The sequence below is a fragment of the Mobula hypostoma genome, chromosome 4, assembly GCF_963921235.1.
Source record: "Mobula hypostoma chromosome 4, sMobHyp1.1, whole genome shotgun sequence".
Classification (NCBI taxonomy): domain Eukaryota; kingdom Metazoa; phylum Chordata; class Chondrichthyes; order Myliobatiformes; family Myliobatidae; genus Mobula; species Mobula hypostoma.
In genome coordinates this window covers 138,394,212-138,419,134 of record NC_086100.1, presented here as the reverse complement: position 1 = coordinate 138,419,134, position 24,923 = coordinate 138,394,212, and the positions used below count along the sequence as shown (strand labels likewise).

At 42.7% G+C, this 24,923-nt stretch overlaps 1 protein-coding gene across 1 annotated transcript in view; it reads right to left on the bottom strand.

Moving 5' to 3' along the window:
- LOC134345637 (alpha-1,3-mannosyl-glycoprotein 4-beta-N-acetylglucosaminyltransferase B-like) overlaps nucleotides 1-24,923 on the bottom strand; it is a 175,030-nt gene that overhangs the window by 89,520 nt on the left and 60,587 nt on the right. Inside the window, exon 3 of the mRNA XM_063046630.1 lies at nucleotides 9,680-9,820. Coding sequence (XP_062902700.1) covers nucleotides 9,680-9,820 — 141 coding nt within the window. The remainder of the gene's footprint in view (nucleotides 1-9,679; nucleotides 9,821-24,923) is intronic.

The window sequence follows — 24,923 nt, the reverse complement described above, 5'->3', positions numbered from 1 at the left end:
CCTTCAAAGATCACGCCAAGAGCACAACGTGTAATGCTGAAGGAGGTGAAAAATAACCCAGGGGTAACAGCAAAAGACCTGCAAAAATCTTTAGAACTTGTAAGGTCTCTATTCATGTGTCCACTACAGGAAAACACTGAACAAGAATGGTGTTCATGGAAGGACACCACCAAGGAAACCACTGCTCTCCCAAAAAACATTGCTGCAGTCTCAAGTTTGTAAAAGACCACGGGTGTTCCATAATGCTTCTGGGACAATGTTCTGTGGAAAGATCAGACAAAAATTTAACTTTTTGGCAGAAATGCACACCGCTATGTTTGGAGGGACAAGGGCACTGCACATCCTCATCCTCATCCTCATCCCAACAGCGAAGCAGGGTGAATTGAGCATCATGATTTGGGACTGCATTGCTGCCTCAGGGCTTGGACAGCTTGCAATCGTTGTGGAAACAATAAAGTCAAAATCCCTTCAAGACATTTTACAGGAGAATATCAGGGTAGCAGTCCATCACCTGAAGTATAATAGAAGCTGGATGATGCAACTAGACAATGACCTGAAACAGAAGAGTAAATCAACAACAGAATTGTTTTGAAAACAAGAAAATTTGTGTTTTGGAATGGCCAAGTCAGAGTCCAGACCTTAACCCAATTGGGATGCTGTGGCATGACCTGAAGAGGGCTGTTCATGCAAGGTATCCCAGAAATATTGATGAACTGATATAGTTTTGTATGTAGGGATGGTCTAAAATTCCTCCTTACTGTCGTACAAGTCTGATCAGCAGCTACAGGAAATGTTTGGTAAAGGTTATTGCTGATAAAGGAGGTTCTACCTGTTAATAAATACAAGGGTTCACATACTTTTCCCAGCCTGTACTGTGAATGATTAAATAATGTATTCAATAAAGACATGAAAAGTTTTATTATTGTTTGTTATAATTTTAGGCTGACTGTGTTTGTCTATTTTTATGATTTAGATGAAGGTCAGACCACATTTTACGAGTAATTAATGCAGAAAACCAAGTAATTGCAAAGGGTTCACAAACTTTATCTTGCAACTGCTACTTGGCTACAAACTCATCACATTCAGGGAATTGCCAATGCTAGGGTAATTTGAATCCTTGTAACCAGCTTACAGACACGCAACAAGCACCACGGAAGATGATAATCCTGATCATGTGCCATTTGCCATATTGTTCTAGAGTCCTGTTGGCATCCAGGGGAAATTTCAACTTAAAGAGAATTATTTTCTAAAATCAGATTCATCCCCAGTATTGGTTACTTGTGCTTTTGTTCTAGCTTAGGAAAAAGATTGTAAAAGATGACGATTTCAAACTGGTGCAAATGAATGAATTTGTGATCGAAAGAACTAAAGCAAACAGGATTACAGAAAGCAGTACAAAAGCTAGAATCCCAATTGTGGAGAAAGAGCAAGACAAGCTCTTGTTTTTCCCTGCAACCAACAAGCTGGAGGAAGTGACCACTGGAGAATGGAAATAGTAATAGAGGCTGGAGGGTATTAGTGGGGCAACAAGGAACTGCAGACGGGAGAATTTGATCGGAAAGAATAGTGAAGCCAAGAATCATGTGAGGGAGGTGGGGTGGGCAGATAGAGATAGTGGTGGGGGGGAGGCACCCGGTGGGAGGTGTATGTGCGTGATGGGGCAGATAAGTACAAGGAGGAAGAAGGGAAAGAAACCAGGTGAAGGGGGCTGGCGTTGGTGTAAGAGAAACTTTGTAGATCAGAAGGATGCGAGAAAGGAGGAAAAGGACAGAGGGGGGCAATTTTCCCATGCCCTTTACAATTTAGCAAAGGTGACAGATATACGAGAGTAAAAGTGGTAATGTAGTTTTCTGCTTCTATAAATATGCCAAGTTCCATGTTCATTAGGTGGTCCATTTTTCATTATTTTAAGAGCATAGTGAGGGGCAGCAATAAAAGGATCATTTCCATCGTACGTTGGGTTTTAGTGAAGCTTCAGCTGTTTGAAATTGAAGGCTCCTTTTCTTTAGCCACAAAGAGCTGCCTCACAGCTCCAGCAACCCAGAATGCATCCTGACCTCCACTGCTGTCTGTGTGGAGCTTGCATGCTCTCCATTTGACCAGGTGGGCATCCTCCAGGTGCTGCTCTTTCCTCCCACTTCCTAAAGATGTAGGTGTTGATGGGTTAACTGGCCACTGTAGTTTGTACCCCCCACCCCACCCCGGTCTGCAGGTGAGTGGTAGCTGGTGGGAATGTGGAGGTAATAAAATGAGATTAGTATAAACAGGAGCATGATGGAGAGCTTGGACCAAAAGATCTGTTCCTGTGCTGATGGTAAAGACCCACATTATAGAATAAATTAAGGCAGCCTCAGTTGAGTTTCAGGTGGTTGTGAATCCACAGCGTGAGGCTTCCAATAATCTAATTATATCAGCAAACTTCATCAGATGGTCTATAAATTGGTGAGAAACAGAAGCGTTTACAAAGCCAGAACCATACGAGCAGCGAGTGCTGAGAGTAACTGCTCCGTTAGCATCTGCCTGACCTCTCACTACCGCAATAAACAGGAGATGGAGAAGCTGTAATAAAATTGAGCAGTTAAAAATTTATTAAAGCTATAGATCAAAAGAAGAGCAGTTACACAACTCTCAGGAGATACAAATCTACTTAGAACTTATCACTGGAAGTGGAGGAAAAAACCAAAGGAACTCAGGGTTAGGCTGCACCTGTGGAGTGAAGGCCCTTCACCTAGACTGAAAGAATAGATGGGAGACAGCCGATATAAAGAGGTGAGGGGAAAGGGTAGGTCAAGAGCGGATAAGTGATGGGTAACTCCAGGAGAGGTCAGGAAGCATCATTGGCAGGTGGAGCCAGGTGAGGGAGGGAGAATGGAGACAAAGACAAAGGCTTAGAAATGGTAGGTGGATGCAAGAAAGGCCTGCAAATGATGGAACCTGTTAAGAAAGGAACATAAAGGTTGGAACCAAATCAGTGAACAAAGGCAGGAGGGGACAGGTGACCAGTGGGAGAGTGTGTGGGTGATGGGCAGATAGAATAGATGGGGTGGCTGATAATTGAGCCGGGCGTGTTTGTAAAGAAGGGTGTTTGTGTGAGAGGACTTGGGTAGATCAGAAGGAGCATGAAAGGGTCAGAGGGGGGTCAGGTTGCCTGAAGTAGGAGGATTCAAAATTAATGTCAGTCCTTTATAGATTACTCAGGCACTGTTGTTGTTCTTCCAGCTTGTGTTTAGCCTCAATCTGGCAGTAGTGAAGGCCGAGGACAGACTGCTCAGTCTTGGAATGGGAAGGGGACTTAAAAAGGCTATCAGCCAGGTACTCCAGATAGCCATGGCGGATAGCATGCTGGAGCTCAGCAAAGTGGTCTCACAGAAATGGAGGAGGCCACGTTGAGAGCACTGAAAGCAAAGATTGGCAGAAGTACATGTGTATCTCTGGTCTCCCTTGGAAGGCCTGTTTAGATCCCTGGATGGAGGTGAGGGAGGAGAGGTGGAGATAGAAATTACACCTCCTATGGTTTTCAGGGAAAGTGACCATTGAGACAAAGAAAGAATGGACCCCACAGAAAACATAAGACGATAAGGAGGGGGAGATGTGAGTAGTGGCAGGATCATGTTGTAGCTAGTGGAAGCATCAAAGAATGATGTGCAGGATAGGAAGGAGAGTGGGGTGAAAGGTAAGGACCAAGGGAAATCTGTCGCTGCTTTGTCTGGGGTGGGGAAGGCACAGTGAGAACACAAGTGCAGGAAATTGAAGAGATCCAGAGAGGGCTCCGTCCATGACAATGGGGGTGAGGTTACATGTCCAGAGAAAGACGGACATCTCAGATCACCCGCAGCAGAAAGCCTCATCTGAAGAAGAGACGCAACATAGACAGAGAAATTGCAGGAAATGGATGGATGCTTTAGGCTGACTGATACCCAGTAATGAAGGCACTAACAGAGAGGCAGTGGTCAGCAACTGAGTGGAGTCAACTTAGATGGCAGCAAATTCATGAAAGCTCAGGTACTTCCCTGGGTTGGAGTCTTGTCTGTCCTATTAATCCACAAAAGGAGAGATTGCTAGACCACTGCAGCAACCTGTAAACCCTGTGAACCTGGGTATCCATGGCGATATGATGGGTCAGTCAGAGCCTGCTGATTCTTGAGTTTCCATCTCAGCATCCAAATACTGGCTGGCTTCTTCTTGTGTTGTCCAAAGGCTGAACCTTGGCCACCAGAAGCTGTATCCCAGTAGACTTTGGATTTGAATTTGGCTGTCTCATCCAGAACACAGTCCAAGTTTCATAAAATACGAGTGAAGTCAATCCCGAACTCCTTGACACTCCTCATAGATGTTCTGGCAGACCTGATCACACCAGCATTTCACGCAGTCTCTCCCTACCGTTTGCCTGACAGAATGCCCATTGATGGCCTGTACAACCAAACATGTGCTGCCTCATCCTGTAGTCAGCCTACCCCATGATATCCTTTGTCCCTGCCTCATTGCTAGCTGGAAGTTCCCAGTCTCTGACCCAAGTGCAGACTTTGCCTCTAAGCCCACCCTTAAATTACAGTGTCAGAGCTGGTGACTGAGTGTGTGAAGTTGAGTGATTCATGTCTTTATAGGGTCATAGAGTACCTCAGCACACCTAATCTGTGCCAAACTACTAAACCGCCTCCTCCCATCGGCCCACACCTATGGTACATCAGATCCCTCCGTACCCCTCCCATCCATCTGCTTATCCAAATTGCTCTTAAATTGTTCTTAAATAAAACCCACTTACACCTCTTCCACTGGCAGTCCAATCCACAGTCTCATCCCCTTCTGTGTAAAGAAATTACCCCCTCAGGTTCCACTTAAATGTTTCACCTTTTACCCTCAACCTATGACCTTCAGTTTTAGTCTCACTTAACCACAGTGGAAATAGTTTTCTTGTCTATACCCCTCATGAGGTATCCCTTGTCTCCAAGCTCTTCTATCATTGTTGACACCACTAGGTGTCGGGTAAGGTTGTGGTTGGAGAGTATAAGTACATGTTTATACTTGCTCCATTCTTCACATCAGAAGAGTCTGGGGGAGGACGTGGAAGTAGAATGTGAGGAGGAAGATCAACTATCAGGATGGCTTTGTGGCTAAGTTTGCTGACGATACGAAGATAGGTGGAGTGGCTGGTAGTGCTGAGCAAATGGAGAGTCTGCAGAGAGACTTGGATAGATTGGAAGAATGGGCAAAGAAGTGGCAAATGAAATACAATGTTGGAAAGTGTATGGTTATGCACTTTAGCAGAAGAAATAAACGGGCAGACTACTGTTTAAATGGGGAAAGAATTCAAAGTTCTGCGATGCAACGGGACTTGGGAGTCCTCGTACAGGATACCCTTAAGGTTAACCTCCAGGTTGAGTCGGTAGTGAAGAAGGCAAATGCAAAGTTGGCATTCATTTCTAGAGGAATAGAGTATAGGAGCAGGGATGTGATTCTGAGTCTCTATAAGGTGCTGGTGAGACCTCACTTGGAGTACTGTGGGCAGTTTTGGTCTCCTTATTTAAGAAAGGATGTGCTGATGTTGGAGAGGGTACAGAGAAGATTCATTGGAATGATTCCGGGAATGAGAGGGTTAACATATGAGGAACGTTTGTCCGCTCTTGGACTGTATTCCTTGAAGTTTAGAAGAATGAGGGGAGACCTCATGGAAACATTTCAAATGTTGAAAGGCATGGACAGAGTGGATGTGGCAAAGTTGTTTCCCATGGTTGGGGAGTCTAGTATGAGAGGGCATGACTTAAAGATTGAAGGGCACCCTTTCAGAACAGAAATGCGAAGAAATTTTTTTAGTCAGAGGGTGATGAATCTATGGAATTTGTTGCCATGGGCAGCAGTGGAGGCCAAGTCATTGGGTGTATTTAAGGCAGAGATTGGTAGATATCTGAGTAGCCAGGGCATCAAAGATTATGGTGAGAAGGCGGGGGAGTGGGACTAAATAGGAGAATGGATCAGATCATGATAAAGTGGCGGAGCAGACTCGATGGGCCAAATGGCCGACTTCTGCTCCTTTGTCTTATGGTCTTATGGTCTTGTGGATATCATTGTCCTTTACAGTCTGTGTCTGCTAACAACTTGTAATGGTTGTTACAGTGTTGGCCAACACCAAATATATGAGGTTAAGATGAAGCTACTGGGCCTGGCCCCACCACCTGGCTGCAGCCATCTCTAATATCGTAACACTTTGCCCTAAATGGGAGAGGGGAGTGTCAGAGGACTTGGTGCAATTTGATTGTGTGATGTGGTCACTATTAGTGAAAAGCTGGAAGCGTGTGCAAGCTGTGGGGTTGGTCTTTCAGTATTGGTAAATGACGCAATTTAGCGTACGAATGTCTGGTGTGTATCCTGATTGGCAGAAGCTAGCAAGGGGCGTGTGATACATTGAGCTATTAGTGTGGTGGGTGGTGCGAGGGAACTGCAGAGAGACTGGCTAGGTTGGGTCTGTTTCCTCTGCACAATGGAAGCTGAGAGATGACATGATAGAGGTACACAGTGTAAAATGAGAGGCACAGATAGGCTACATAGCTGGAATTTTGCATGGGAGATGTGAGTAAAACTAAAGGGTTATGGTGAGAGCGAGGAGTTTTAAAGGGGATCAGAGGGATAAATATTTCACACAAAGAGTAGTTGGTATCTAAAACGAGCTGCTGGAGGAGGTGGTGGACATGCAGTAGGTAACAATATTCAACAGGCATCTGGACGAGTACTTAAAAGAGAAGGGCAAAGAAGGATATGGAGTCAATGCAGGCAATTGGGAATATCATAGAGAGGTCAACATTGATGAAGTGGACTGACCAGCCTGCTTCCATGCTCTACAACTTGTTATACCTAGGAGCATGGGCATGTATTCCTGGTTTTAACCATATCTGCTATCATCTTCCATTGCCCTGGCCTGTTGCAGGAAGAGAAAATCTCTCCTTTTATACACTTCCTGCACCACAGTCTCCAGTGCAGCCATAGAAAACCACAAGACTAGGAGTATCTCATTTTGGTTCATTCCTGAGTGTCACCCAGCTTAATTCTGCTCCAGAAAATGCTATAACTGTAAACTTTTGTCTCTTTTAAGAAGTAAAATCTGGATTTAAGTAACGTTGTGCAGCTTTAATAGATTTTAGCCATATGAGAAATTAGCCCCCTGCAGAGGCGAAGGAAACAAGAGACATGAATTTGACATGCTGCCGACATTGGATTAAATGGGCACAGGTTAAAGGCTGATTTATACTTCTGCGTCAAATCGACGCCGTAGGTACGGCGTAGCTGCGAACCCTATGCAGTGCCTACGTGGATCCCTACATCGTAGCCTGACGCGCACCTCTCCCAAAATGTAACTACGCGTCACGGCAACGCAGACCGCAACAACTGTGATTGGTCCGCTTGTGGTAGCATCGCATTTCCTCCTCCGCTGCAATAGCTTCCCATTGGCCAACTGAAGGGCAGGGAAGGAACTCTGGCTGCAATGCTTTCCATAAAGCTTTACAGACCTCCGAAATTATGGAGGACACATTTCGCTTTTACGAAAAAAGACGCTCGCTTTAAACTTGTTTATCCCGAGAAAGACTACCATGACCATGAACCCTTGCACAGGCAGGTGTGTGCGCATGCGCAATGTGCCCTAATTGCAGAGCGACGCAGACACACCAACGCACAAGTATAAATGCTCACAACGCGCATAGGCCACTTGCATAGGTTATGGCATCCATTTGACCCAGAGGTATAAATCAGCCTTTAGTCATTCACCACAGGCCTGCTTCAAATTTCAGAGAACGTTTTTTAAAAACCAGCTTTACAGCACCTGGAGCAGCAAAGTATTTACTTAATTGCCTTTCAGCAGATTAACTACTGTACAACTGCCATAAAACTACCAAGACAACCATTCATTAACTAGACACTCCGGGAGTCAAAATCAGATGTTCCCTGAACTTTGAAGCAGGCGTGTGATGAGTGACTAACCTGTGCCCATTTAATCCAAAGTTGGCAGCATGTCAAATTCATGTGAGTTAGTTGAACGATAGAAGCTTTGTATACTACTTATTCTTAGTGTCTTCCGCAACCACTTAAATGAGAATGGCCAGATTGAAAAGGTTAGGCTGTCGGGGCCTGAGGTGAAGGAAGAGCCAGTCAGCTTGCTGCTCTGAGACTCTTCCTCAGCTGTCGATGATAAATCTGTAGAAATTTGCTAGAGTTCGGTGGCTTGCCCAGTCTCCTCAAACTACTGATGAAATATAGCTGCTGGTGTGCCGTCTTTGTGATTGCATTGGTACGTTGGGCCCACAACAGATCCTCTGAAACGTTGACACTCAGGAACTTGAAGCTGCTCACCCTTTCCACTGCTGATCCCTTCAATGAGGACAGGTGTGTGTTCCCTCGACTTCCCGGTCCTGAAGACCATAATTAATTCTTTGGTCTTACCGGTGATGAGTACCAGGTTGTTTTTGTAACACCGCTCAACAACAACTAGTAGCGGGAACCAGGAACGCCCAAAAAAGCAATGGATGGAAAAATAGGTTGTTATCACACGAGGGCACCAAGGGAGGATGAGTGAATGCGTATAAATGGATTTGATCAATTATGACTTAATTGGACGGGAAGCAGCCTTGAGATGTGAGTAGCTTTCTGGTTCCAGTATGCTTGATGAAGTCAGCCTTTATGATCAGTTAGTGGTTGTGACCCAGTCAAGGTTAGACAGTAAATGGAGTTTAATAATTCTTCATATTTTGCAGTCATCATAAATGGGAAGGCAGATAGATGAGCTGCTTATTCTATTTAGTAAGCTAACATGAAGTACAATAAAGACAGTTACATGGCAACTCTTTCATTTATACATAAACCAGGCAATCTTTAAATCAGTGACATATTTTCTTTTTTGTCCTTCTGTTGTGGCCTTTGTTGTGATCTTTTCATCAAACAGCATACTTAAGTTTCCTGGAAATTAAGATACGAAGCCAACAAATACAAGCCGAAGGTGTTTTAATTCCTTAGATTCAATATGTTATGTGAATAAGGAAGATTGTCCTTGATGTTCTCTTATCCCTTTGAAGTACTGTCAATGGACTTAGCTTGTTTCCTGCCAGCTTCTCCATTTGTTAGCACAGAGCTGGTGTGTAAATATAGCAGTGGTTAAGATACCATTTCAGATTGACATGAAAATTATTGAACTATCTTTGATCTAAAATGTTAACTCTGCTTCTTGTTTTCTGACCTGCTGAAGTTAAGGAAGTCCAGCTTGTCACAGAACACTCTAACAAGCTTCTACAGCGGTACTTTTACCAGTATCCTGACTGGTTGCATTTTGATTGGCATGACAACTCAAATGTGCAGGTTATAAGAAGTTTGAGGAGGATGTTATGCAAATGTAAGTTTTTTTAAGCTTTTACATTTTGTCCATGTCCGTAGTCATTCAAAATCTTCAAGGTTTGACTATACTAGCCTAGAGAGAGTGAGAAAATATTTCAACTGCAAAATTCGAGACAGTGAAAGATTTCGCAAAACTGAAAGAAGAGCGGTCAAAGTTTAATTGTTGAGTATTTTCAAAAATGACTGGACAATATGAGAAAAGGTAATGGAAAGCTTTTAAAGTTACCCATTTATGTTAAGATTTCAGGCAGAAGCATTTAACATTTGATCATTTTTATGAACACTTTTTAAGTTCATAGCTTCTTACCTCCAGTTCTTCCCTGACCTATCAATAACTTCGGCTGAAGGCTATCCTTATTAGACATCAGATGAGGAAGGTAATAGAAAATGCTTTGGAGCTGAACTGGAAGGATTCCTGGAGAGTTCAATTCTTTTATCATCTTTGGATCTGGAAACAAGGAGATGAATGTTAAGATGATATGCTGCTTACAGCCATTCTTATTTTTGACTCTGATATCCCTGATGGGTTTTACTGATTGTGCCAATCTGGCATAATTATTGCAGAGCATGGGTGCAAGTACTGCTTACAGCTTCAGCATAACATCCAGGCTGTGACTTCAGCTAAATATAGAGGGAGTGCTTACTTGAATTAGTCACTATATTTAATATAGTGTCTTTCACTGACGATTTATTAGCTAGGTTAGCTAGATGGAGCACTTGATGCTATTTAAGAAAGCCTCTTGATGTCTCGCCCAACACTCTGCATTAAAGTACCACTTAACTGGTCATTCATCTCATTCCCCTGGAATGAGAAGTGAGCTTCCAGATTTACCAAGGAACCAGCAGAGACTACAATCCAAAAGCAATTCTTTGACCGTGGATTGTTTTGGGACATCCCACAATTGTGAACGATGCTACACAAAGCCAAGTCTCATAACTGAAACAAAAGCTGTGGTTTTATATTGAGAGTCACACAAATCATAAACATTTCAGCAAATAATTCTCTGGCTGTGCAAGTCTGTAGGATCCTCCGTGGAAATTGGCTGGAGGCACAGTTGAAGGTTTATGTTCAATATATTAAATAATTGAAAGCCTGCAGTGTTTAAATGCTTACAGGCTCTGTAGAACGATTTTAAGCTAAGTAATAATTTTGCACAAATCCATGAAATCCAAGCACAAATCAGGGTAAACAGGTAGAGATGTACAACAAGCCTTTGTTGAACAGTCCAGTAAGAATTGCCAGAACAGGCTGTTTGCCTATCCAACCCCATGACTTGGAGCAGATTGGCTCTCATGCCCTGTGACCTACACCTGTGGCCTCATTTGTGTTGCAAGTTTGCCTGTAACTGACTGGAGCATAGCTGGGCCAAGACTGGTACAATGGGCTGTCACAGCTTACATAACTGACTGCGGCTAGAAAACTGAGCACAGACCTTTATGTTACTCTGCCCTGTGGCTGAAAAACCTATATGGAAAGGGAATATCTTACACATAACCAGACTGCGTGCAAAATCTTCAGTTTGCAGAAAGCCGTCAACATAGCAAAACACCTCAATGCACGTGACCTAGATGTAACCAGCCAAAGTTTTCAACCAAACCACAAAAAATATATATTTCAAAGATTTCAAAGGTACATTTAATGTCTTAGAAATGTATACAATATACATCCTGAAATACTTTTTCACAATCAAAAGCTTGCTCAAACAATCAGGTCCTAAAGAATGTCTTAATGGAGCAAGGAAAGATAGGAAAATAATGTAGTTTAGTGAAACAATTGCAGAACTTTGAACCATGGCTGCTAATGGTGGAAACAGTAAATTCTGGCATGATCAAGAGATCAGGATTAGTGCTTGTACTTTAAAAGGTTGTAAGGGTGGAGGAGAGTAAAAAGACAGAGGAATAGTCAGTTAGTCCTGACGAAGGGTCTCGGCCTGAAACGTCGACTGTACCTCTTCCTACAGATGCTGCCTGGCCTGCTGCGTTCACCAGCAACTTTAATGTGTGTTGCTTGAATTTCCAGCATCTGCAGAATTCCTGTTGTTTGGAATAAAAACTTGACAGCCAAGCTGATCATTTTAAAATCACGCTGCAAGTTAACCAGAGGCCACTGATGTTTTGGAGGCTGAGAAAAACTTGGTGTGAGTGAGAAAATGGCAGCAGGTTTCGATGAACTCAAGAATCTGAAGTGTAAAATTAGGGAGGCTGATCAAGATTGTCAGGAAGAGGAAACAAAAGCAGTGTGGCGTATTTCAGCAACAGATGAACTTAACAAATTATGCATAAATTGGGGCTTTGAAGTTGATTTAGTGATTTGAGTGATAAAAGAGGAGCCTCACTCAATGCAGAGTATTTTTGGCATATAATAAGCACCTTTGATCTAAAACATGGTATAGTTACACATGCCCTTACACTTCCTCCCTCACCACCATTCAGGGCCCCAGACAGTCCTCCCAGGTGAGGCGACACTTCACCTGTGAGTCGGCTGGGGTGATATACTGCGTCCGGTTCTCCCGATGTGGCCTTCTATATGTTGGCGAAACCCGATGCAGACTGGGAGACCGCTTTGCTGAACACCTTCGCTCTGTCTGCCAGAGAAAGCAGGATCTCCCAGTGGCCACACATTTTAATTCCGCATCCCATTCCCATTCTGATATGTCTATCCACGGCCTCCTCTACTGTAAAGATGAAGCCACACTCAGGTTGGAAGAACAACACCTTATATTCTGTCTGGGTAGCCTCCAACCTGATGGCATGAACATTGATTTCTCAAACTTCCGCTATGCCCCACCTCCCCCTCGTTCCCCATCCGTTATTTATTTATATACACACATTCTTTTTCTCTCTCTCCTTTTTCTCCCTCTGTCCCCCTCACTATACCCTTTGCCCATCCTCTGGTTTTCCCCCCTCCCCCTTTCTTTCTCCCTAGGCCTCCTGTCCCATGATCCTCTCATATCCCTTTTGTCAATCAACTGTCCAGCTCTTGGCTCCATCCCTCCCCCTCCTGTCTTCTCCTATCATTTCGGATCTCCCCCTCCCCCTCCCACTTTCAAATCTCTTACTAGCTCTGCCTTCAGTTAGTCCTGACAAAGGGTCTCGGCCCGAAACGTTGACTGTACCTCTTCCTACAGATGCTGCCTGGCCTGCTGCGTACACCAGCAAATTTTATGTGTATAGTTAAATGTCTGTTTTACACCTTAAAATTAGGTTGCTGGACAAGAAGATAAGGGTACAGGTTTAAAATGGCAGTACTATTAACTGCCAGTACCTGCTATTGGGAGCTATTTCAGGTCTTTGCCAAGTGCTGCTAGTTTTGGAGGAAGACTGCTCTGTGTACCATATGTTGGACATCAGCTTTTATACTCTGACTGCGAAAGGAAATCATATGGTTGAGGGGCTTAGGAACTTTGGCTTTTCCTGACCTCAGCCTTCGTTAAACCAGCAAGTTTACTTTGAAGTTGAGTTTAGAAGAGAGCAGCATGAAGATGGCACTGAGTCTAACATAAAGAGAATGTTTGAACATGCAATGAACCAGAATTGACCAGAGAGCTTAAGGTAAAAGAACCCCTAGGGGATATTGATGATCGAATCACAAACAAGAGAAAATCTGCAGATGCTGGAAATCTGAGCAACACATACAAAATGCTGGAGAGACTCAGCAGGCCTGGCAGCATCTATGGAAAAAGTACAGTCGATGTTTCGGGCTGAAACTCCTCAGCAGGATAATATGATCGAATTCACCCTGAAATTTGAGTAGCAGAAGCAAATGTAAGATGTGTCAGTATTACAGTGGAGTAAAAGGGAATTACAGAAGCATGAGAGAGGAGCTGGCCAGAACAGATTGGAAAAGAACACTGGCAGGGATGACGGCAGAGCAGCAATGGCTGGAATTTCTAGAAGCAATTTGGAAGGCACAGGATATATATATTCCAAAGAGGAAGAAGTAGACTAAGGAAAGATGACACAACTGTGGATAACAAGGGAGGGCATATAATAGAGCAAAATTTAGTGGAAAGTTAGAGGATTGGGAAGCTTTTAAAAGCCAACAGAAGGCAACTAAAAAGTCATTAAGAAGGTAAAGATAGAATACAAAATTAAGCTAGCTAATAATTTTAAAGAGGACACCAGAAGTTTCTTCTGATACATAAAGTGTAAAAGAGAAGTGAGAATAGATTTCGGGCCACTGGAAAACAATGCTGAAGAGGTAGCCAATAGGGGATATCAAAATAGTGGACAAATTGAATAAGTATTTTGCAACAGTCTTCATTGTGGAAGACAGCAACAGTATGATGGATGTTCCAGGTGTCAGGGAGCATAAAGTGTGTGAAGTTATCATAACTAGAGAGAAGGTTCTTGGGAAACAGAATGATCTGAAGTTAGAGAAGTCACCTGGACCAGATGGTGTACACCTCAGAGTTCTGAAAGAGGTGGCTGAAGAGATCATGGAGGCATTATTAATGATCTTTCAAGAATCACTGGATTCTGAGATGGTTCTAGAAGACTGGAAAATTGCAAATGCCTCTCTACACTTCAAGAAGGAGAGAGGAAGAAGAAACGAAATCACAGGTCAGTTAGTCTGACCTCAGTGGTTGGGAAGATATTGGAATTGATTATTAAGGTTGAGGTCTCAGGGTACTGGGAGGCACATGATAAATGGACCGTAGTCAGCATAGGAAGATCTTGCCTGATAAATCTGTTGGAATTCTTTGAAGAAATAACAAGCAGGATAGACAAAGGAGAACTGGCTGCTTTTGTGTACTTGGATTTTCAGAAGGTCTTTGACAAGGTGCCATATATGAGGCAAGCTACAAGCCAATGGTATTACAGGAAAGATTCTAGCATCAAGAAATCAGTGGCTGATTGGCAGGAGGAAAAGAGTGGGAATAAAGGAAGCCTTTCCTGACTGACTGCCGGTGACTAGTGGTGTTCCACAGGGGTTAATGTTGGGACCAATTCTTTTTAGGTTATAAGTCAATGATTTGCATGATGGCTTCATTGCAAAGTTTGCAGACAATATGAAGATAGGTGGAGGGGCAGGTAGTTTTGAGGAAGTATCAAGGCTACAGAAGGAGAATCAGCAAAGAAATAGCAGATGGAATAGTGTTGGGAAGTGTATGCTCATGAACTTTTGTAAAAGAACTGAAAGGGTTAACTATTTTCTAAGTGGAGAGAAAATGCAAAAAAATGAGATGCAAAGAGACTTGAGAGTCCTTGTGCAGGATTCCCTAAAGGTTAATTTGCAGGTTCAGTCTGAGGTGAGGAAGGCAAGTGCAATGTTAGCATTCATTTCAAGAGGACTGGTATATAAAAGCAAGGATGTAATATTGAGACTTTATAAAGCATTGATGAGGCCTCACGGAGTATTGTGAGCATTTTGGGGCCCTTATCTTAGAAAGGATCTGCAGAAACTGGAGATGATTCAAAGGAGGCTTATGAAAATGATTCTAGGATTCAATGGCTTGTCGTATGAAGAGCGTTTGACGCCTCTGGGCCTGTATTCACCAGAATTTAGAAGAATGAATGGGAGAGTCTAAGACCAGAGGACACAGCCTCAGAATAGAGGGCTGTCCTTTTAGAACGGAGATGAGGAGGAATTTCTTTAGCCAGAGGGCGGTGAATCTGTGGATTTCTTTGCCTTAGGCAGCTGTGGGGCCAAGTCTTTTTGTATATTTAAGGCAGAGATTGATAGATTCTTGATTGGTCAGGGCATAAAGTGATACAAGGAGAAGGCAGGAGATTGGGGCTGAGAGGAAAATTGGATTTTTCTTTTATATATGTTAAAGCTTCATCAGCAAGCTAGAATGAACAATATGTATGCACAAAGCCTACTTGTAACAGCATATTCTAAGATGTAGTTCTGCCTTTCTCCTGTGGTTAAATGTTCTTAACTAAAAACAAATTATTTTTAAACTAAGAAAACTCCTGTTGTCCCCCTTCTTCAAAGATCGGGGTTTCCCTCCCTCCCCATTGACGCTGCCCTCATCCGCATCAACTCTATTTCCCAAACATCCACACTCACCCCATCTTCCTGCTGCATTAACAATGATAGATTCCCTCTTGTCCTTACCTACCACCCCATCAGCCTCCGGATCCAACACATTATCCTCTGCAACTTCCACCATCTCCAAAGGCATCCTACCACTAAACATATTCTTACGCCCCTCCCCCTTTCTGTTTTCTGCAGGGATTGCTCTCTCTGCGATTCTCTTTCCACTTGTCCCTCCCCTCTAATCTCCCTCCTGGCACTTACCTCTGCAAGAGGCCTAAGTGCTACACCTGTCCATTCAGGTGCAACACTTCACCTGCAAATCTGCTGAGTTCATCTACTGTGTCCAGTGATCCTGACACAGCCTCTTCTACTTCGGTGAGACCCATCGTAAATCAGGGGACCGCTTTGTCGAGTACCTCTGATCTATCCACCAGAAGCAGAACTTCCCGGTGGCCAAACATTTTAATTTCGACTCCCATTCCTGTTCTCTTATGCCAAGATGAGGCCACAATCAGAGTGAAGGAGCAACGCCTTAGATTCTGTCTGGGTGGCTCCAACCTGATCATATGACTATCAATTTCTCCTTCTGATAAAAGAAATCCCCCCCCCCCCATTCCCCACTCTGGCCTTTTAGCTCTTCTCACATGCCTATCACTTCTCCAGGGTCCCCTCCTCTTTCCCTTTCTCCTTTGGTCCACTCTCCTCTCCAATCAGGTACCTTCTTTTCCAGCCCTTGACCTTCCCATCTACCTGGCTAGCCTCCATCACCCTCCCTAACCTTTTTATTCTGGTGTTTTCCCCCGTCCTTCTCAGTCCTGAAGAAGGGTCTTGGCCCAACAAGTCGACTGTTCATTTATTCCCATAGATGCTGCCTGACCTGCTGATTTCCTCCTGCGTTTTGTGTGTGTTGCTTTGTATTTCCTGCATCTGCAGATTTTCTCATGTTTGTGACCTGTTCTTATTGCCTTCAGCTGTTCCATATTATCTGAAGGCTCAGGCACAAGCTCTACTCACCACAATCACAAGCGGCCCTATATCCATAACTGGCAAAGTAAAGAATTACATCTACCAGCATTGATGAATGGTTTGATTCTGCAGCTTCAAGCAGATGAAATGTTCAATTTCCCAAGGAAGGCTGTGAAAAGTCATCCTCATTGATGAATATTTAAAACTGGAAAGCTACTACGAAACATTGTCTGCTGTAACCAAAATAATCTCCTTGTGGGTTTTTCAGTGGATTAGTTCTTTTAGATTATAATTTGTTATGGTGAGTGGTTTATGTAACTCTCCAGTACAGATAAGGCAGAATTTTATCTACTGTGACTGTTGGCGCGTGGTCAAGTAGTTAAGGTGTCGGTCTAATGATCTGAAGGTCGCTAGTTCGAGCCTCAGCTGAGGCAGCATGTTGTGTCCTTGAGCAAGGCACTTAACCACACATTGCTCTACGACGGCACCAGTGCCAGGCTGTATCAGCCCTAGTGCCCTTCCCTTGGACAACATCGGTGGCATGGAGAGGGGAGACTTGCAGCATGGGCAACTGCCGGTCTTCCATACAACCTTGCCCAGACCTGCACCCTGGAAACCTTCCAAGGCGCAAATCCATGGTCTCACGAGACTGACGGATGCCTATATATTATCTACTATGACTACTCTGTGTAGAACTTTGCTATCTTAACTCCAAGAATGGAGTGGGGTGTATCTCCCCTGTAAAAGGAATACCTAGGATATTTACTACAGCTAGAAGCCTTATGGGTAATACAGAATCTATCTTTTTTTGAAAATCAGGTTATTTAATCAATTCTAATGTACTTAAGAAAGCTCCAGAACCTAAGGCATAAACTCATGTCTTTTTCCCCACCTTGACCATTCAGTTGGCTGGAATGAATCATCAGGGTGTTCGAGGGCATGATCTCAACATCATTACCCAAGCCCTGCTTGCCCTAGAAGGCCAGCTCCATCTCATGGGATTCCTCTTAGGAGAAGAGGGTTAACTCATTCAGCCCTCTGTGCTTGGAATAAGAAAGTCCAAGTGTGCAGTAAGTCTGACCAGTAAACTATATCCAATATGTTCCACCTACTCCACCATTCTAAACATCCTTACTTTCCTTATCCAGCACATGGTTGCTTAAGTGTGGACCAGGAGCACCTTACAAACCTCTCCCACCAAGGAGGACAAGGGCTTCAAATTCATGGGACTGTCTGCATGCTCCCCTCCAATTTGCACATCACCTTGTCTTGGAAATGTATCACCATTTCTTCCTAATTGTATTGTCTAGTTCCTGGACCCCTAAACAATTGTTTTGCCTTTGTATCATCACCTTCAAGAATGGCATTATTCAAGAAAGTGGCACATCACCACCTTCTCAAGGACAACTGAGGATGGACAATAAAGATGGCAACATCATAATCAGAATCAGATTTAATATCATAGGCATATGTCGTGAAACTTGTTGTTTTGTGGCAGCAGTAAATTGCAATACATATTAATAAAAAACATATAAATTACAATAGGAAATATATATTTAAATTAAATTAAATAAATAGCGCATGGGTTCATCACCCATTCAGAAATCTAATAGCGGATGGGAAGTAGCTGTTCCTGAAATGCTGAGTGTGTATCTTCAGTCTCCTACACCTCCTCCTTGGTGTAATCAATGAGAAGAGGGCATGTCCTGGGCTATGAGTGTCCTTAACGATGGAGGCATCGCCGTTTGAAGATATCCTCGATGCTGAGGAGGCTAGTGCCTATGAAGAAGCTGGTTGAATTTGCAACTTTTTGCAGCTTTATCTGCTCCTGTACAGTGACTCCTCCATGCTGGATGGCTATGCAACCAGTTAGATGCTCTTCACGGTACACCTGAAGAAATCTGGTGACATACTTAGTCTCCTCAAACTCCTAAAGAAATAATAGCCGCTATCATGCCTTCGTTGTAAATGCATCAATGTGTTGGGCCCAGGCTAGATCTTCAGAGATGCTGTCTCCCGGGAAACTGCTCACCCTTTCCACTGCTGATCCCTTAATGAGGACTAGCATATGTTGCCTTGACCTCCCCTTCTTGAAGTCCAAGATCGGTTCCTTGGTCTTACTGAAGTTGAATACAAGATTAGCCTCCTTATCTGCCAGCTATTGTTGGCAGAACTTCAGACTGTGGCAAGCAGGCATACAATACAATACAATGCAATTCTGCCAACAATATCTGTGTCATTAGCAAATTTATAGGTGGAGTCTGAGCTGTGCCAAGCCACAGAGTTGTGGGTGTAGAGAGAATGGAGCAGTGGGCTAAGCATGCATTCTTGAGGTGTGCCAGTGTTGACAGTCAATGGGGAGAAGATAGTATTTCCAATCCACATTGGCTGTGGTATCCTGATGAAGTCAAGGATCCAGTTGCAGAGGGAGGTACAGAGGACCAGGTTTTGGAGCTTGTTGAGTGATAACTCCACTCAACAATAGGAATAGCTTCTTTCCCACCGCCATCAGATTTCTGAATGGACAATGAACCCATGTACAGTACTCACTTTTTTCTTCTTTTTTTCGCTCTCTTTTTGCACTTATTATTTAATCAATTATAATTCTTTTTGTAATTTATAGTTTTTTTTATTATGTACTGCAGCGTACTGCTGCAGCAAAACAACATATGCCAGTGATATTAAACCTGATTCCGATTCTGATTGTGAATTACATCGTCTTAAGGAATCCACAGAATCAATAATGGAAGTGAAGTTACTCATTCTTATCATGCAAAAATTTCACAAAGGCAAACAAGGTATTTCAGTAACTTAATATAGCAAGTCGTTCAGATGCTGGAATTTATTCACGGCTGATGATCAAGAAATGTTATTTCTTGATGAGACCCTAGGTGTACAGTATATGAGAATTATATGGTAGCTCTCCTTGTGCTTAAAGGTTTAGGAGAGCAAATTATCCTGCTAGGACTAGAGATTTCAACCTCATAAAACATAACATACATTGGAAGATTATCGAAGTATCTTGTATGAAAGAGAAAAGACTAATATAAGTCTATTGTTAGTAGTAATTTCTACTCTTCACTCATGTAGAAAGGATTACATTGGCAATGCTCTGAATAATGTGGTAAAGAAATTCTGGGCCCAGGCCGTAGGCTGTAAACGAATATGTGCCATCTCATTTGTGTCTCTCACTGTTTTGTCCTACCTTCCAGAAGAAAGACATTTTTTTTGGAGATTATGGAGCTGGAAACTGACTTGTTTTACGCAAAATCTGCAAAGAGAATGAAGTTTTCAGTGAAGTTTAAGCTATTTCATGTTAGCTTTGTAAAATGAAATGGCACAATGGAAGTGACTCTTTCCTCATTATTTTTCTAATTAGCTTTGCAAAGTGACAAGTGATAAGGAGCAAGTTTGGAATGATCCCATCCACATGCCACTTCTGAGAGTGGTATGCTTCAGTGTTATTTTGTTTCAGTGAGAAAGATAACCAATGACCTGACCTCTGATCCTTTCTTCAGTTTTCAGTTTGAAGACTGCCACTTTGTTTGCTCACTGAAACTATCGACTCAGATTGAGGAAACTTCCTAAGTGGTCAGCTACGCAGTCACCTGCTGACGAAGAGACTAAACACACACACTGTAGCAAAGTTGTCAAAATTTAGCACCAAATACCTGTTTTTAACTGATAAGGTGTGTAAAAATCACATTTCTGGTGCTTTCTGGACTAAACCAAAAATCTTTGATATACACGCAAGGAATTCTGCAGATGCTGGAAATTCAAGCAACACATATCAAAGTTGCTGGTGAACGCAGCAGGCCAAGCAACATCTGTAGGAAGAGGTACAGTCGACGTTTCAGGCCGAGACCCTTCGTCAGGACTAACTGAAAGAAGAGCTAGTAAGAAGTTTGAAAGTGGGAGGGGGAGGGGGAGATACAAAATGATAGGAGAAGACAGGAGGGGGAGGGATGGAGCCAAGAGCTGGACAGGTGATTGGCAAAAGGGATATGAGGGGATCATGGGACAGGAGGTCCAGGGAGAAGGAAAAGGGGGAGGGGGGAAAAACCCAGAGGATGGGCAAGGGGTATAGTCAGAGGGACAGAGGGAGAAAAAGGAGAGTGAGAGAAAGAATGTGTGTCTATAAATAAATAACGGATGGGGTACGAGGGGGAGGAGGGGCATTAGCGGAAGTTAGAGAAGTCAATGTTCATGCCATCAGGTTGGAGGCTACCCAGACGGAATATAAGGTGTTGTTCTTTCAACCTGAGTGTGGTTCATCTTTACAGTAGAGGAGGCCGTGGATAGACATATCAGAAAGGGAATGGGATGTGGAATTAAAATGTGTGACCACTGGGAGATCCTGCTTTCTCTGGTGGACAGAGCGTAGGTGGTCAGCAAAACCATCTCCCAGTCTGCGTCGGGTCTCGCCGGTATATAGAAGGCCACATCGGGAGCACCAGCTTTGATGTATGGCTGTTCAATTCTGAGTTGAAATTCTTCACTTGGAAGATTGGAATCCTTGAAATTTTCCATCCCATTGAGATGTGAGTCATGATCCATAATGGGCCTGAGGTAAGTTCTGTACATATTTGCACACTAAGGAATTCAGAAATAATGGATTGGGCAAAAAAGTAATATTATGTCTGCATGCGTACACATGTTCCTCATTCTAACCATGAGAAATGCCGAGAATATGGGTGAAAAAAAATCTTAGACAGACACAGTGAACTCCTAGCACAAGGTATCAGCTTAGTAAATCTACTAGGAATATGCTTACACTCTGGGGTACTTGAAATAAGTAGGCTCAGAATACTAATTAGGTGAACAAACATTGAAACATCAAATAGTTCGAGAGGCAGATTCGAAGGATATTTATCACAGAAGTCAAAATAACAAACATTCAAAGAGTCATTCAGTCTGCAATCAAGCAAACAAGGATGATAAAAAATGTCACAAAGTCCAGAAGAGGCAAACAGGGCAAGTAATAAGTGAAAGGTAAAATGAGATTTGAATAGAAAAGAGTAAGTTTATGTGAGGACAGTGAAGGAAAATGATTGGATATATTTAAGTTCAAGATAAATAAATATTTGAAACTTTCTTTGTACTGGCTGCACTGCAAATTTGGAGACCCAAGGGTCTGCAGATGCTGGATTCTGTAGCCACACAGAGGAAGATGGAGGAATTCAGCAGGTCAGGCAGCATCTGTAAAGAGCCAAGGCCAGCTAACACTTTAGGCCAAGATCCTTCATCTGGAGCCTGTATCCCTTTTCCCCGTGGTATAGTACACTACGATTTCTAGTAAAGGTATCAAAACTGGATCTATTCTAAGAATGTCAGTGGCAGCAAAACAAATAAGCCTTTCTTTTCTTTTTCCAACATTTTTATTATTAATTTTACATATAAGAATACAGAGTACAAGAAAACAATATCAATACATTATACTAAATCGCATATAAAGACTCCTTACCCCATATTCATACAGATTAATTAATTCGTATCATTGAAATATAGTAATTTTATTATATAAAAAAATCTAACCCACTACCAAGATCGAAGCTGATTAGTGAAGGGAAAAAAAAGAGAAAAAAAATTATTAGTCATCATCTGTGCTTTAACAGCAAATCAAAGGTTTTGAAAATAATTCAAAAAGGTCCCCTCAATGTTTGGAAATCTTGGCTAGATTCAGAGATTGAACATCGAACCTTCTCTAAATTTAAACGTGACATCACATCACGTAACCATTGAGCGTGAATAGGAGGGGCCGCACCTTTCCATTTAAGCAAGAGCGTCCTTCTGGCCATAAGAGAAATAAAACCCAAAATGTGCAAGTCAGGTGACTCCAAAATAATATCCTTTCCTCCAACAATACCAAATAAAGCGGTCAAAGGACTAGGCTTAAAATTTACTTTGAAAAGTATCGAGAAAATTTGAAATACGAATAAGCCTTGAAGTGAAGGTTCAAGCACCAACAAGGAAGCTGCCATTACATGGTAACAAATCCAAACACCGTTAACAAAATTGATAAGGTATCACAAAGCAATGTTATTAGTGATAGCATCAAGGGATTCCAAAAAAGCTTTGTCCATTTCCAGGTACAAATTCATAAAGCAGGAGTGCATGAAGGTTTCCAAAGCAGAATCTGAGCATGCAGGTGAGACTAACACAAACTGCTATTATAAAGTCCTCTTCACAGATCTGTCTTCCTGCAATGCTAGTTTCGGGGAATCGCTTACCCCTCCTAGGTCCTTCTGTTCTGTTCTGTAATGCTGGCAATTTTGTGTTGCTATTCCATTGTTATTTTTCTTCCAATGTAGGTAGTGTTAACCACAGTATTAATCATCTACAGGAATAACCCACTATTATTTGAGAGCTTGTATACAGTTCCCACATTATATAGAGCCGTCGAACAATACAGCACGGATATAGGCTCTTTGCCCCCATGAGTCCATACCAACCATGTTATCCACCCAATTTCCTGCGTTCGGCCCATATCCTTCCAAGCTCTCATCCCTTCATGTACCCATCTAAATACGTCTTAAATCATGCTGCCTTAACTACTTCTTCTGGCAGCTCATTCCATACACTCACCACCCTCTGCATGAAAAAGTTACCCCTCAGGTATCTTTCAAATCCTCCCACTTGCATTCTAAATCTATGCCCCTAGTTTTGGACTCCCCTACTCTGGGGAAAAGACTTGCCATCTATCTTATCTTTTAAACACATCTATAAGGTGGCTGCTCATTCCCCTACTTTCCAAGGAATAAAGACCTAGCTCTTTAGCTCAGACTCTCTAGTCCTAGTAACATCCTTCGAAATCTTTTCTGCACTCTTTCCAGTTTAACCAGACCCTTCCTGTAACTGGAGGTGAACAAAACTGCACACAGTACTCCAATAACTTGTACACAAGACCCAATGCCTGTACTCAGTGCCCTGATGGATGAAACCAATGTGCTGAATGCCTTTTTCTCCACACTGTCTACCCAGGATGCAATTTTTAATTAACTATGTACATTTATTCATAGTCCCTCTGTTCAATTACACTCTCTAGTGCCCTACTCTAGTCTGACTTTCTAAAATGCACTACCTTACACTTACCTGTATTGAAATCCATTTGTCATTTCTCAGCCCACTTCCATAATTTATTAAAGTACCCCTGTAATCAATGATAATCTTCTTCACTATGAACAACACCTTTTAATTTCATGTCACCTGCAAACTTGCTGATCAAGCCTTGTGCATTCACATTCAAATAACAGGGATGCCAACACCGATCCCTAGAGCACACCACCAGTCACCAGTCTCCATTCCAAGAAACAACCTTCAAACACTAAGTGCCCTTCCGTCAATCTCCCTAACTAACTCTTCCAGGATTCCAGAGGACTTTTAGACTAGCCTACCACAGGGGCCATATCAAAGGCCTCGCTAAAGTCCAAAAAGACAACATGCACTACACTACCTTCGTCCACTCTACTTTTACCTCTTCAAAGAACTCAAAAAGATTTAATAAACACAACTTCCCACACAGAAAGCCATGCTCACTCCTCCTAATTAGATTCTGTCTACCAACACAATGGTAATCCTGTCCTTCAGAATTCCCCACCTCAGATAACAGACTGACTGGCTTGTCCTTGCTACCCTTTTTAATCAACAGAACATTAGTCATAAACACAAGAGTCTGCAGATGCTTTAACTTCTGGTGATTTCTCTCTCTCCACATTGTCTTCTCTCTTTTTCTGTTCTTCACTCTGGATACCCTTTCTCTTCCCCTCACCTCCCTTTGGTTCCCCTCCTCATTCCCTTTCTTCTGTAGTCCACTGTCCTCTCTTAATAGATTGCTTCTTCTTCAGCACATATCTCCTCCCAGCTTCTTAATTCAACACCCATGTACCTTCTCCCATCACCTCCCAGCTTGTACTCATTCTCTTCCCCACTTTCTTACATTGGCTTCTGCTCCTTTCCTTTCTAGTCCTGATGAAAGGTTTTGGACCAAAATGTCAACAGTCCATTCTCATCCATAGATGCTGTCCGATTTGCTGAGCTCCTCCAACATTCTGAGTGTGTTGAACAACATTATTCACTTTCCAATCTTTACGAATCTCATCAGTGGCTAATGATGAAACAAATATGTCAACAAGAGACTCCACAATTTCTTCTCTCCCTCCCACAAACTCCAAGGATGTATTCAGCCAGGCCCTTGGGACTTATCCACCTTATTGTGCAGTAAGGCTGCAAAAACCTCCTCCCTGGTAATACGAATGTTCTCCAAAACACCTCCACATGTTTTTTTTTAATTTCTTGAGCAACAATTATTTTCTCTTCAGTAGACACCTAGCATCAATATTCATTAAAACCCCACTCCACCTCCTATGGCTTAAGACATAGATGTCCCTCCTGGTCTCTAAGAGGACCTACTCTCTTCAATGCCATTCTTTAACTCTTAATATTTCTATAGAAACTCTTTGGATTTTCCTGTCAGGTCCAACTCAGACTTTTTCTTTACCCTTCTAATTTCTATCTTTGAGTGTACTCTAACTTTTTTGACCCTTGCTGCTCCTTAAGCACCATCCAACCTGATTCTAGCTCATCCTGCTTCCCTGGAAAG